The sequence below is a fragment of the Oncorhynchus tshawytscha genome, linkage group LG22 (assembly GCF_018296145.1).
Source record: "Oncorhynchus tshawytscha isolate Ot180627B linkage group LG22, Otsh_v2.0, whole genome shotgun sequence".
Taxonomy (NCBI): Eukaryota; Metazoa; Chordata; class Actinopteri; order Salmoniformes; family Salmonidae; genus Oncorhynchus; species Oncorhynchus tshawytscha.
Window position 1 is genome coordinate 19,775,467 of NC_056450.1, and position 15,140 is coordinate 19,790,606.

At 40.2% G+C, this 15,140-nt stretch overlaps 1 protein-coding gene across 1 annotated transcript in view; it reads right to left on the reverse strand.

Annotated features, from left to right (window-relative positions):
* Positions 1-7,633: 7,633 nt before the first annotated feature.
* ajap1 (adherens junctions associated protein 1) overlaps positions 7,634-15,140 on the reverse strand; it is a 78,621-nt gene continuing 71,114 nt past the window's right edge. Inside the window, exons 3-6 of the mRNA XM_024384504.2 lie at positions 11,657-11,744; positions 11,288-11,530; positions 9,832-9,963; positions 7,634-8,973 (exon numbers count right to left, since the gene is read on the reverse strand). Of these exons, the coding sequence (XP_024240272.1) occupies positions 9,891-9,963; positions 11,288-11,530; positions 11,657-11,744 (404 nt within the window). The 3' untranslated portion in view covers positions 7,634-8,973; positions 9,832-9,890. The remainder of the gene's footprint in view (positions 8,974-9,831; positions 9,964-11,287; positions 11,531-11,656; positions 11,745-15,140) is intronic.

The following is a 15,140-nucleotide window of genomic DNA, read 5'->3' on the forward strand; positions in this document are numbered from 1 at the left end:
GAGAGACTTATTTCTGGAGAGAGTCATTTTCAAAATTAGTAGTTCGAACTGTTTGGGTATGGACCTGGAAAGTATGACATTACTTTGCAGGCTATCTCTGCAGTAGACTGCAACTCCTCCCCCTTTGGCAGTTCTATCTTGACGGAAAATGTTATAGTTGGGTATGGAAATCTCAGAATTTTTGGTGGCCTTCCTGAGCCAGGATTCAGACACGGCAAGGACATCAGGGTTAGCAGAGTGTGCTAAAGCAGTGAGTAAAACAAACTTAGGGAGGAGGCTTCTGATGTTGACATGCATGAAACCAAGGCTTTTTCGATCACATAAGTCAACAAATGAGGGTGCCTGGGGACATGCAGGGCCTGGGTTTACCTCCACATCACCCGCGGAACAGAGGAGGAGTAGTATGAGGGTGCGGCTAAAGGCTATCAAAACTGGTCGCCAATAGCCCTTAGCCGTGGTATATTGGCCATATATCACAAACCCCAGAGGTGCCTTATTGCTATTATAAGCTATTTGCCAACGTAATTAGAGCAGTAAAAATACATGTGGTATACGGTCTGATATACCACGGCTTTCAGCCAATCAGCATTCAGGTCTCGAACCACCCAGTTTATAATATCCAATAAGTCATTTTACATTAGGGATGTTGAATATATTTAATATGTAGAGTTATAGAAATAATCTGATGAGTTATACTGTATGTACGTGTGATTGAATTAGACAGACAGACAGATGCAGGCAAGCAGGCAAGCAGGCAGGCAGGCAGGCAGGCAGGCAGGCAGGCAGGCAGGCAGGGGCAGGCAGGCAGGCAGGCAGGAAGAGCAAACTTCAGGGTAAGTTGGCAGACTGACAACCCCCCTGGGTACTTTACATAGACGGGTTTGGTTTGAGAGAGATCTGGGAGGAAATTAGCTTATGAGGCTTATGAGGCAATGAGGCTCTTTATCTACAGTACTTCTCCACAGTGGATACTACTCCCCAGCTAGCACAGTGGATCTGGGCCGATTCCGACTGAGAGTTGGGGCACTCGGCTGATAGTCAGACTCGTCATGTGCAACGTCATGTGCAATAAAACTGGCCTTTAGACTAGATATTCCATTAAAAAAATCAGCCGTTTCCAGCTACAATAGTCACTTACAACATTAACAATGTCTACACTGTATTTCTGATTACTTTGATGATATTTTAATGGACAAAAACTTTGTTTTTGAACGGTAGTGTAATTAACATTTAATTATTTATTTTTCCATATTTTCTCATTGTTTCTGTGATAAAAAATAAAAAATAAAAATTCTTTAAGAATTCTGCATAGTATTTTAGTGTTTTCATACTTGTGCAAAGCAATTGATGAGCATTAAAAACGTTGTGGATGAAGCCTCCTGAGTGACACAGTGGTCTAAGACACTGCGTCACAGTGCAAACTGCGTTGCTACAGATGCTGGTTTGAGACCCGTGCCGGCCGCCACCGGGAGACCCACGAGGCGACGCACAATTGGCCTGAGTTAGGGGAAGGTGTGGCCGGCCGGGGCTGGCTTTATCCCGTCGTGCTGTGGCGGGCCAGGCGCATGCATGCTGACACGGTCACCAGGTGTATAGTGTTTCCTCTGACACAAGATGTTTTGTTTTGTGGATGGCTATAATTTGTATAAAATTGTAATATTTAAAATGACTAAATCGGGTAATTTTGTATACATTTATTTAAATTTGCATCGGGCAGCTTCTTGGGGGATTCTGGTAAAATGCCGGCAAAGTTGGCTGAATTCCGGTAGACCTGACGGAAATGGCCCGATGTACTTGGGCCGATTCTGGGCAGTTTTGATTCCGGGCCGAGTCCGACAACCGATTCCTGGCCGATTCAATCAGTTCTGGCCCCCCGGAAGAGGGACGCTTCTGGGAGGATTCCTCATTGTTAGCTGGGTCATATTCAAATTGTTTATTTGTTCATTTGTGTTGTTTCCCTAAATCCACATCTATAATTATTAGACAAACTCCCCAGCATGACTTTAGGCAGACAGTCTGTTGTGTTTGAAATTTTATTAATAGCAACATCAGAGTACTAAATGTACAGAGGACGAATCCAATGAGAATCGCATTTACAGTGCTTGCAAATACAGAGCTTAGAAGTACAAGAGTAACCAAATCAAGATCACCTGGAAATTCAAACGTTACCAATACCTACAAAAAGAAGAGAGATGTGATCCATAAGACACAAAATAAAAGGATACAACATTTAGCTGACACAGAAACTTACTGTTTATAGTACAGTCCTTCTGTGTGCGTATGTGTGTACTATATTCATAGATCTTATACAAAATTAACATAGGTACTCATTGATATATTAAACACAAATATAAAAGTTTAAGAGTCACAAAGTACAAATTTTCTGTTGTTATGGCAACAAGACTTCAGTCAGTTCTGTGTAGTAGTAGTAGTATGGATTCTTGTGATTGTTTCTCTGAACAAATTGTTGTTGTGTGGCGCCGTGTGAAAAAAACACCAGAAAGAAAAATATGTCGTCTCGGTCAGGTGTATGTGTGTCTATCATTTAGCTTTGTGAATGATTTCAATACCTGAAGAAACCTCTTCCCAATATCTCCCAGACATATATCGGCTTGGCTTCGTCTTCTCTGAGAGAGTGACAAGGCAATGCTGAGGCAATGCCTCACTGTCAGGGCTGACTCTGTTCCATTCTGATGACCTGTCCAGTGATAACCATGTATCGATTGAGTCGTGCTATCTCAAATATCAACGTTAAACCAGTCCAGATCAATATACACTCAATTTTCAAGGCGTCATACTGAATGTCAGTCCGAGGCCCTTTTTTGTGCGGTGGCATATAGCTATGCTCATAGGCAGATGCGTTTCATGTAACCAGACTCCGCTTGACCCAAAATGGCCGTATAGGAAACGGTGACGTCATTAAATGATAGTTCAAGTCATTGACACTATTGATAAGCACTGGTGATCATGTCAGTACAATAGCTCTTATGAATAGAAAAATAAAACCATGATCTGGGAGGAGAATCGGAGCCCTCCGCTTTAGATACAGTTTAAGCGCACAATACGTGAAGTCATAATAACATAACATGAGGGAAGCAGTGTGTGAACGAATGACCCTATGTAATGCAAAAATATGCACCCAAAAACAACCCAGACACCGTATTTATTCCCTTTCTCTAAGTATATCAGAACAACTAGGAGTATCCGTAACACCCCTGTGCCGAAACTAGCCTGTGGCCAGAAGAATTCTAATGATATCAATCAGTCACAATGTTCATTATCATAACATGTCCTCCCGCATCAGTATAGTGCCATATTGAAATACTTTAAGTCTGAACCCCCTGGCCTGTGATTAGACTGAGAAACAAGACAGATTGATTATTTTAGTTCTGGAGTGTTCATCATATCTCATAGATAGAAAAGGCCTCTTGGGCCATTGAGACGTCAGGCATATTCAATACGATATTGACATGAAGCGAAATACTGCCCAATATGTGTGTGACATCTGTTTTCCTCTTGCTGATGGCACTGACTGACTGCATCCTTTTGTTAATTGACAGTTTGTTTGTCATAGGTGACACATTGGGGACATTCTGTACCGTTAGTGTCAGGGATCACTGAAGAGACAGCTAGAGCAGATATGTCTCTTATGTAGACATTTGTTTGTTCACAAAAGGTGTTCAGTCTTTGGTGTCAACTTCATATTTCTCTGATCTTACTCCCCCTCCCATTCAGAGTATACACAAGTCATCTTCACAGTCAAGTGGGCTAACTGTGAAATCAACAATGACATAAAATAGTCATGTTAACGTATGTCCAAGTTGCCTAAAATGATAACTTAGTGTTACACATTGTGAAAAATAAATAGGTTTTGCATGAGCTAGGTATGTTCTTTCGTGTTTCCTGATTTTGACCTGCCACAAGAATTGATAACCTCAAACAACTTTCTTGAAACACCGATACAAGGTATCAGGTCAAATGTGGAGGAAGGATGAGTGTACTGTGAACACGGTAGTGAACTACAGCACAGGTCTGGTTCAGTGCATCATATTCTTCATAACAGATTGAGCAGAGAATCATGGTTATTGTAGTTGGCATTGATATTTCACACTGAGGGAAGAACTGAAATCCTGTGAGTGGCTTAAGATACATTTTCTTTGCCATTCCAGTGCTAGTTTAGGTACTCAAGTGATGACCCTAAAGCCAGGTAGGTACACACTACATTTTGAAGTCCTATGGGCGTATTACCATTCATATTTCAAGACACTTGAGAGAGTTATGATATTAATGTTGCAAGGTGCAAGGCTTTCACATGTAACAATTTCACAGTATATCAGGAATTTAAGAAATGTGCATTCAGGACAATGTAATATCACGTTTTGATAATTGATTGAGAGCATATACGAACATCTGAGGCTTGTAGACAGCACTCGAGGAACCTTTCACATGAAAGGAATTGTGCCACTGATATTCCTATGATGTCTCAAACTTCCTTTAGAATATTGAGGCAAAAATATCCAAAGATGTTCATGAGAGGGGAGAATTTTGTGGAAAACAATTAGCGGTATTTCAGTCATCATCATATGAAAGATAGACATAATTACATACCCGATACATTTCAGTACAAGCATAAAACAATGTACTTGTTCTCTGCATATGCATCAGCAGGTGTCCTTTTTTTCAATCTTGCCAGTGTTACCATTGCATCAATGAGTGGTTTACCATGAAAGGGGAGTGAAATATTTACACTAAAAACCCATTGAACCCTTAATCTTTGTTTTCTTTACTACTCTATTTCTTTCTGATAATGTATCTATAACTTCAACTCATGCTTAATCATATTGGGGTCGTAGGTCTAATAGTTTCCCCTGCATTTAAAGAGAAAAAATAACACGTCTGATTTTCTCTCATTCCAATTATTATTGGGTTAACATGGCTTCCCTTTTCAGCATGACTAATCATATTTCCAGAAGCAAATAGAATTCCTATGAAAATGGTGTGTCAGCGTTTGATAATTGCACATTGTTTACCAACCAAACCCAAGGCAGCAGCATTCTGATCTCAGCCTAGTATACAATCAAAATAACTTCTCACGTCTGTGTAGATTCTCATGGACGGTAGCTCTGTAACCTTTCACAACCCAAATCCTTTAACAGTATTTAAAATATTGCAGCTTCTATTTAAGTATTGTATTAGTTAGCTAAATATATAATACAAGTACTGCTTGAAAGTGCAGGTAGGAAGCTTGGCACAATGTTAGTTTGTGTTGTGAAAGAAATACTGTAGTTACACATGTAAACAAAGACACTATCCCCGACCTAGCTGAACCTTTCCCAAAAAGGGACAGGTCTTTAAAAATAGAACACACCTGTACACAAATAGAAGCAAATATATATAAAATACATTTACACATGTATAATATACAGTAATTTAGTAACCCTCTAACTATCAGGATAACACTCTTCATTCCAAAAATATATGTTATGTTGACGTAACTCAACCTCAACGTACATGTTGGGCCAAATTGGCATTGTCATTCATGGTGTTTTGGTGTGTGAGGGGAGAGAATAGTGTACTTGGAGTCAATATTGCACCGCAGCCTCTGATCCAAGGTCAGTTCTTTACCCCTCCAGGTGCATAAACATATGATTTAGTGATTTAGGCTAACTCATCTCGGACCTATACTAAAGGTCTACTTCTGCCTTGAGCTCAGGGAACAGAATAGCAGAAGCCTAAATCTTGTTTGTCTCCTTGAGTAAGTGCAGATCTCAACCCAGGACAGAATCCAGTCCATCTTTACATCTGTACATATTGCGTTCCACACAAAATAATTGCAATCGAATGTTGTTGTTTTTTGTGCTTTCTACCAACCCACTAGTGTAATGAAAGATTTTTTGCATTGTCCAAGTGTCCTGACTTACCAAATATGGAATTGAATTAACTTATCAATTAATTAATGTATTACATGTGGCCCAGACTTATTGTTTTTGATTGGCTGCTCCCAATCCCCCTGGTTCTGCATCTCATTGATGATGCTGGAGGTTTTGACAAGGCAAACACACTGATATTCCACAAGCACACATCCATGAGCAACCCCCATGCACCAGGAAAGTACATTCCTGTACAGCACTTAGCATGAAAGAGCTGAGATTGTATTCCTTCATACAGTAGAGGTGAGGTTTAGGGAGGAACATTATTATACATGGTTGTGACTGCATTCACAGTGCAAGATATACAGCTAATTTGGACCTAATTTGAAGGGATACCTTTTTTTAAAAATTGCTGGAGGGGGATGTGCAGATATCAATTTCTTGATTGCATGCATTTCTGACATTATAGAAAAGACTACTTCCAATTGTAAATACGTCACACAACTTTATAAATCTCCTGTGTGAGGAGATGTTAATATGATCATTCCAATTATAATTTCAATTAGCATGTGCTTGATAAATACAACACAAAAAGTATTACAATTCCCCAAAAATACACACAATAGTGGCCTTAGAAGCACTGTTTGAAAAATCTGAACCTTAGTTATTTTAATATATAATCCCTGAATAATTAGGTACAGCACATTCACTTTTTCTACATTTTGTTACTTTACAGCTTTATTCTAAAATTAAAAAAAATCTCAAATCTAAACACAATACCATATTATGACAAGAGAGTTTTTTAAAATACATTTTTGCAAATGTATTAAGTATTCAGACCCTTTGCTAAAATACTCTAAATTGAGCTCAGGTGCATCCTGTTAACATTGATCATCCTTGAGATGTTTCTACAACTTGAGCACCAGAGTTCCTCTGTGGAGATGGGAGAACCTTATAGAAGGACAACCATCTCTGCAGCACTCCACAGTCAGGCCTTTATGGTAGAGTGGCCAGACGGATGCCACTCCTCAGTAAAAGGCACATGACAGCCCGCTTGGAGTTTGCCAAAAGGCACCTAAAGGACTCTCAGACCTTGAGAAACAAGATTCTCTGGTCTGATGAAACCAAGACTGAACTCTTTGGCCTGAATCCCAAGCATCACTTCTGGAGTAGATCTGGCACAATTCCTACGGTGAAGCATGGTGGTGGCAGCATCATGCTGTGGGGATGTTTTTCAGAGGCAGGGACTGGGAGACTAGCCAGGATCGAGGGAAAGATGAATGGAGCAAAGTACAGAGAGATCAATGTTAAAAACCTGCTCCAGAGCGCTCAGAACCTCAGACTGGGGTGAAGGTTCACCTTCCAACAGGACAACAACCCTAAGCACACAGCCAAGACAGCACTGGAGTGGCTTTGGGACAAGTCTCTGAATGTCCTTGAGTGGCCTAGCCAGAGCCCGGACTTGAACCCGATCAAACATCTCTGGAGAGACCTGGATATAGGTGTGCAGCAACACTCCCCATCCAACCTGACAGAGCTTGAGAGGATCTGCAGAGAAGAATCTGAGAAACTCCCCAATACAGGTGTGCCAAGCTTGTAGCGTCATACCCAAGAAGACTTGAGACTGTAATCGCTGCCAAAGGTGCTTCAACAAAGTACTGAGTAAAGGGTCTGTATACTTATGGAAATGTCATATTTCAGTTTATTTTAATACATTTGCAAAAATGTCCAAAAACCTGTTTTTGCTTTGTCATAATGGGGTCTTGTGTGTAGATTGAGGAGGGGGGAAAAAATCAATTTTAGAATAAGGCTGTAACATAACAAAATGTGGAAAAAGTTAAGGGGTCTGAATACTTTCCCGAATGCACTGTAGTTGAGAGGAGATATTCAATATTTCTCACTAACCGTAACTGTAGAGTTAGAATAATTATATTCTTACAAGTTAATTCTAAATTGACACCCTTGTGCAGTACTGCTCATATCCTACCACCACTCATAGTAACTTATCATGTCTTATCACTTGTGAATAATGCTTGGGATGGAAGAGGAAATGAAGACATATATTAGACATGACCTGAGTCAGTACATTTGTAAACATACTGCTAATCCTCTCTATTTGCCTTAGCTATCTGGATAACCATTCAGATTGAACTGACCACAACAGGATACAGGGTATGCACTGGTCGACAGCCATCGAGACAGAAGTTTTGAAGAAATGTAGTAAGCACAATCAAAAACCACTGAGAAATGGGTCATACCGAATGGGGAATTAATCTGGGCTTGGATTCAATACTTTTTGAAATCGTCCCCTTTGCTTTAATATCTGATTGGACAGCGGCACGTCATTAACAGTCCAAACATTGTGTGGCATGGGAACTGCACTGCTTGGGTTGTGACTGACCTCTTTTTATGTATAAAAATAGACAGACTATTCTGGTTTTAAAATGGGACCTTAAACAATGCCTTAAATGTAAGTGTTGGATAAAGCATTTACCATTATTATTTTTTGTTTCTTGGCCTCAATTAATAGTGCTTCATATAATAAACATTTTTGGGACTTTGCAACACAATTCTTAAAACTACATCAGAAAAGATATTCAAATACTTATAACATTTTTTTTCTTCACTTTTCTTTAAAAAAAAGATGGAGTTGGTTTGATACAGAGTTAATATAGCAATATTTTAGTTGTCCATAAATTGTTGTCGAAAGTTCCTTCTGTACAGATTGTGGCACATAGTGGCATTATTGGCACATTGTTCAGTAATACAGCTCAGTTTCTTCCACTGTGAGCAGCGTCTCAGAGTCTCCTAGCTCTCCAAGGCAGCTAGTCTTCTTCAAGGTGTCGCTGACGTCAATGGTCTTCTCCTGCACGTCCATTAATATAGCTACACATTAACTCTAACTACATATCTAAACTACCACAGGTCTCTGGATAATAATATGAAGTGGCAGCGGTATGGCTGCTCGGTTTGTCATCATTTTTAGAAAAATAAATATCTTCATCAGTGTCCAGAGAGAGAGAGAGAGTTCCCACTATCTTACAAAATTGGCCATTGTTTGAGTCACTTCTTTCTCATGGTTGGAAAAGTTTACCAAAGTGTCCTGTGGAGAAAAATCACAACATACTTCATTAAAATTGTCAAAATATCTGTAGAAAATCAATAGGTTTGAAGCAGTAGTTGGAGCAAAATAAGCATTTATGTTTTAAACTCATCATAGAGCACATCAAATAACCTACAACATGTGCCATAACTCCCAGTTGTAAGTACCATGTCACAATGCACCCACACTGCAATACATAGTATATGCTCATCGAACTACCATGGCTCTCCATGTCTTTTAAGACTGCCGTACTGGAAGGAAGAACTGGGGTGTTTGGGTTCTTTCTCTAAGACCAATGTTTGCATAGATACAATGGTTTTGGGCCTCTTCCTTGTTCTATGGTACCTGCAGGCTTTCTATTCCTTTCTGAATCTGGGTCAATAATAGACGTGTGGCCCCCTTGTATTTCAGCCACACTCTGGGCCGGAGCATGTGTTTAACTTTCACGCTTTGAATTTCAAATAGAGGTAGTCCAGCCTATCGTGATGCATAACAAAATGCAGGAAAGTCAAGTGAAAGTGCCCCTTTCCCATAACAAAACATTCAAACAATATTGCACTGACCACATGAATGAGGGCTGCAACTTCATAAATGCTTAATATGTTTCATAAAGGCAAATAAAGACACACTAGGTTGTCGAAGGGAATGAATCAAACATAATCAAGCCTAAACTTCTAATAAACATTTTGAATTATAATAGCTAATGAATGACCTTTGGTGATCTTGCCATTTAAATTGCATTTAGCAAGGCAGTTTATGAAAAATCATCTACGAAATAACAACCATATGCCAAGTTCCCTTCTATTCCCAAACTGGGACAAAATCACCCAGGGACAAAGGGGGAAAAGTGGTACTCACCAGAGCATAAATACAGGAAGTCTATTCCACCCACGTGACGTTAAAAAGACTTCAACTGGTCAGCAGGAGATCTCAAACCACTTCTCTGACACAAAGGCCACAGGAATCAGCTGCCTTTCAGTGGGAGAAGGTCTGTAGGACAAAGGATTGAGACAAAAAGACAGTGAGAACGTGATAGTTACTCATCAACTAAGTCCAGGACACACTCTTATAGAGGTACTTTGGAAAGGAAACCATACCAGTTACATTTGACCCTCTCACCAGGCTCGATTTTGACTCTCACGATATTACCTTACTTAGAATATCTCAACAGCATGGGATATTAGGTGAGAAGGACATAAGAATCCCTATTGTAAAATATCTAGGGTGATGACAACTAGGGTATTAACTTCAGATAGAATGATTATAGATTTTTGTTATTATATAAGGACATGCTTACCCATGCATTACATGAAACCGAAACAGTAAATGACTCCACCAATGCAACAGACATACGTTTCAAGATCTGTATTATCACATTTTCAATGTACCACATAAAAATAAATTTAAAATAATAAACCCCAATGAGTCGTGCATAACCCATGTCCAAATTACTTGCAAGCTTGCTTAAACCCGTTGGCACGCGTTGGAGCTCAACAAAAATGAAGACATACATAAAGTCCCGAAGCACCCCACCGTTGTGGTTACTCACTACTCCTAGATATTTCCTCAGTGAAGTATGGCAGTTCCGAGCAGGTGTCCTCACAATATCCCCAGCAAGCACAGCTATCAATGCAGACAGTGCTCCTTAGCAGCAACAGATATCCCATGGAAACATGAACTCGTTAATCTTCCACAAGTAATTCTCTCCAGGTCTCGCACGTTGCTAGGCTAACCACGAGGCTGTCAAATACCTCCACGATGAGACGGTAGCTTCAGTCTCTAAGTTTTTCTTAACAAAATAATAATACTCTTATAAAATAAACATTTCCCTTCCAAACTCAGTAAGTATGGGGTTTGTTCTATTTTATCGTCTTCTTTCTAGTTTTTCTTCACCAGCACTGATAATGTCTCTCCATCTTTCTTTCTGTCCAACCCCTCTCTTTCTTTCCCAGGCCTCCTGTTAACCAGGTCAACTCTCCCATTGGCTACCTTAGTGGTCAAAACTTAAACCTTAAAGTAAACCAACCTATTCACTTGTACATTAAATACATATTTATTCAAAAGAAATGCATTAACAGCATTGCAATTCAATCCCCTTTTAAATGTAATTCCAATTGTTTATAACACTATACTTGGTTTTAACAAGGGTATTACATACAAGAGGGATTTACACCATTTCCCAAAGATAGGGCCAGGACTTTTTCCCAAATATGTGATTTTACCAGGAAAAACTCATAACTAACTCAACAGTGAGAGGGAAGCACTTAAACTGACCCAGAAACCTAGAGCCAAGAGCAATTTAAAGCCGACATACCTATTTCCATTGTAGGTGGTCTTGTATATAGGGGTCTGCTGGATCATCTCGTCAGTGTAGACGGGCACGGCGGTGCGCACACACTCGTGCGAGCACTGCAGGCTGTCGTTGTAGGCGGTGAAGATGTCCACCTTGCTGGGCACGCGGGCAGGGGTGAAGTCGGTCAGGTTCTGACAGCTCTCCTCCTGTTGGTGGATCTTCCGCTGATGGCTACTGTGACGGCCATTCCCCGACTGTGCACAGCTACAAAAACACGTACCAAAAACAAAAAACAAACATAAAATCATACCTTGTACCACTTCATTGGCATTTCAAAAGTGGTGTATTGTGTGTCGGGAAGTAGTTGCAAAGTAAAGGAATCTTTCCTACCAGTTTTTAAGGACAAGTGTAGTTATCAAGGCTGCGATGACCATAATGAGAGACACAGTGATTGTAATAATCTGGTGAACTGCCAGACCTGCAAAGAGACAAAGACACAAAACACACAGAAACGCTTAGTTCCGAAGGGAACTGTTTTAAAGGCAGGTGGTGATTTGCCATGTTATAGAAAACTATATAGTGATATTTTAAAGATGTTTTTGAATGAGGATATGTGCTCCACATTGCACCTAGGGTGACCACATGTCCCGGATTGTGTGGGACAGTTACGCATTTTGTCCCACGTCCTGCAACCAAACCATCATGTCCCCCATTTTATCAACAAATTCAAACACCACTCATTTAGAAAAAAAAGGTTGATTTGTCCTCTATTTCAGTCAAAATTTCCAACCTGTCTCTTGAAGTCATGTTGCGCTTATGAAAAGATACACACTTAGTATACCAAACATTAAGAACACCTGTTCTTTCCATGATTTAGACTGATCAGGTGAATCCAGATGAAAGCTATTATCCCTTATTGATGTCACTTGTTAAATCCACTTCAATCAGTGGAGATGAAGGGTAGGCGACAGGTTAAAGAAGTATTTTCAAGTCTTGAAATAATTGAGACATGGATTGTGTTTGTGTGCCATTCAGAGAGTGAATGGTCAAGCCAAAAGGATTTGAACGGGGTATGGTAGTAGGTGCCAGGTACAACGGTTTGTGTCACGAACTGCAACGCTGCTGCGTTTTTCAAGCATAACCATTTTCCGTGTATCAAGAATGGTCCACCACTCAAAGGACATCCAGCCATCTTGACAACTGTGTGAAGCATTGGAGTCAACATGGGCCAGCATCCCTGTGGAACACTTTGGAAACCTTGTAGAGTTCATACCTCGATGAATTGAGGATGTGCTGAGGGCAAAAGGGGGGTGGGGGTTTCAACTCAATATTAGGAAGGTGTTCCTAATGTTTGGTATACTCAGTGTCAGGGGTGCAACTTTGGTTGGGTGGGGGGGCATATTATTATTATTATTTTTATTTATTTTCAGCCGGATAAACACTCCAAACATCCTACCCGGCCGCTCGGAGGTGTCAGCAGGGCCCTAAAGCACACCGTTGCCTCGTTTTGTATCACATTCCAATTATTAAACTGGGGGGATTTCAGAATGTGGACATGTCCCCCACGTACCCAGTGAAAGTTGTGTACCTTCTCAGTGTATGGATGTGGTTGCCTAAACCTACTGATAATGTTAAACACTCGTTGTTGAGATCTAATATTCTGCACAGTGCTAAGATGAGACGTAGGCCAATGTCATAGGCCTATCTTCAACTAATCGTATTTATAAAATCCTTTCGAGCTAAATTCCACCTAAACTTGGAAAGTACAGTTAGGCTTACCACAAAAAGTAAGTAAATAGCCATATTAGACTGACTGATGTGAGGTAATTTAGTCAAACTTGTGAGGCTCTCCATGCTCATTAGTTGCTCATTCAACATATTTTCTGCAACTTTTTCATAAAACAGCCACGTGGTCTCTCATTTCTGCATCCCCAACTTTTCCGTGAGGTAAAAAAGTAGGATAAGTGCGCTTCATTTGCTCATTCAGTGCAACAGACTGCAGGGGTGTAGTGCTGCCAGAGCATCGGTGACTCCACCACTTCTCCAAATGGTGCTTGTTTAGTAAAGTTAGATCAATGCTGAATCAATGTCTCGGAAGTTCACACAATGATTAATTAGTATTCTACATAATATAACCAAATATAATAGCAATAGTATAACATTACTAGCTAGGTTTCCATCCAATTTGCGACAGATTTTCATGCGAATATTCTAAAATCTGCATAAAACAATATGCAAATATTTCCACCAGAGATGTGCTTCCATCACACTGAAATGTTGCAGTTAGTGATGACATAGTTCACATAATAATAACTTTTGCCATTAAATTAAATTCCCATGTACCAAATAAAAAATACAAGTTAAGTGATTTCCAGAGCATTTTCAACTCTACTGATGGTTTTCTCACAAAAACTGTTGCATTATACAGCAAACGTGCCCACTCTGGTCTTGGCACACCTTCTCTAGCCAACAGCTGGCAGATACAGTGCAGGTAGGCTACCTACATTATGAGATTATTATGGAGAAGAGCGATATTATTTGTATTTGTCAAGCATCGTTATCCATGTCACCAGAATAAGACTCTCATTATTTATTGGTAAGGAGTATCAAATCAAATGAAATCACATCAAATTTTATTAGTCAAATGCACCGAACACAACAGGTGTAGATCTTACTGAAATTCTTACTTACGAGTCCCTAACTTACGAGCCCCTAACCAACAGCGCAGTTTTAAAAAATACGGATAAGAATAAGAAATAAAAGTAACAAGTAATTAAAGAGCAGCAGTAAAATAACAATAGCGAGACTATATACAGGAGGGTACCGGTACAGAGTCAATGTGCAGGGGCACCGGTTAGTCGAGGTAAAATGTACATATTGCACATTCACCACCCTGTGAAGTTCATCATAACTTATTTCATCTGTAGACACATTTGTATTCTTTTTATTTAACTAGGCAAGTCAGTTAAGAACAAATTCTTATTTACAATGACGGCCTAGGAACAGTGGGTTAACTGCCTTGTTCAGGGACAGAACAACAGCTTGTCAGCTCGGGGATTCAATTTAGCAACCTTTCGGTTACTGGCCCAACGCTCTAACCCCTAGGCTACCTGCCGCCCCTAGGCTACCTGCCGCCCCTAGGCTACCTGCCGCCCCTAGGCTACCTGCCGCCCCTAGGCTACCTAGGCTACCTGCCGCCCCTAGGCTACCTGCCGCCCCTAGGCTACCTGCCGCCCCTAGGCTACCTGCCGCCCCGATAAAAAAGTGCATGATTTCCCGAATCATAGTGGGAGGACCACACAACATATTATTGCATGACTCCAAGTTTACTTCAATATGATGGTTATTATTTCAATATTTGCGCATAAAGGCGTTTCAAACATAATTTCTCGCATAATTAATTTTACCGATACAAAAATATCCAACTATGTCGTAGGAACAAATTGTCTGTCTGCATTTATAAAATTGCAGTGGCATTTAATGTTTCCATTAGTCCGGTCGTGACTTTTTTCATGAGTCAGGTAATTAATCTACATGGAATAATTGGATGGAAACGTGGTTACTGTTACACACACACAAAAAACACATTTCGTATGAGATTTTAGGATGGTTAGCTGAATAGTCAGAACAAATTATCCTGTGGCCAAAACTCAACAGGGCGTGCAACTAGGCAGAATGTGCTTTGGTGCTGCCAAATGTGTTTTTAATGTAGGCTACACTGTCCCGCAAATGTCCCTCAAAATCATCCTGTTGTCCTGCATTTGCGTATTTTATATGTGGTCACCCTAATTGCACCAAGGGCAATCAACTCAAAGTCAGAGGAAGATATCTGTGGAGAGTTTTACTTTAGGTATTGATAAAGATATGATTATTC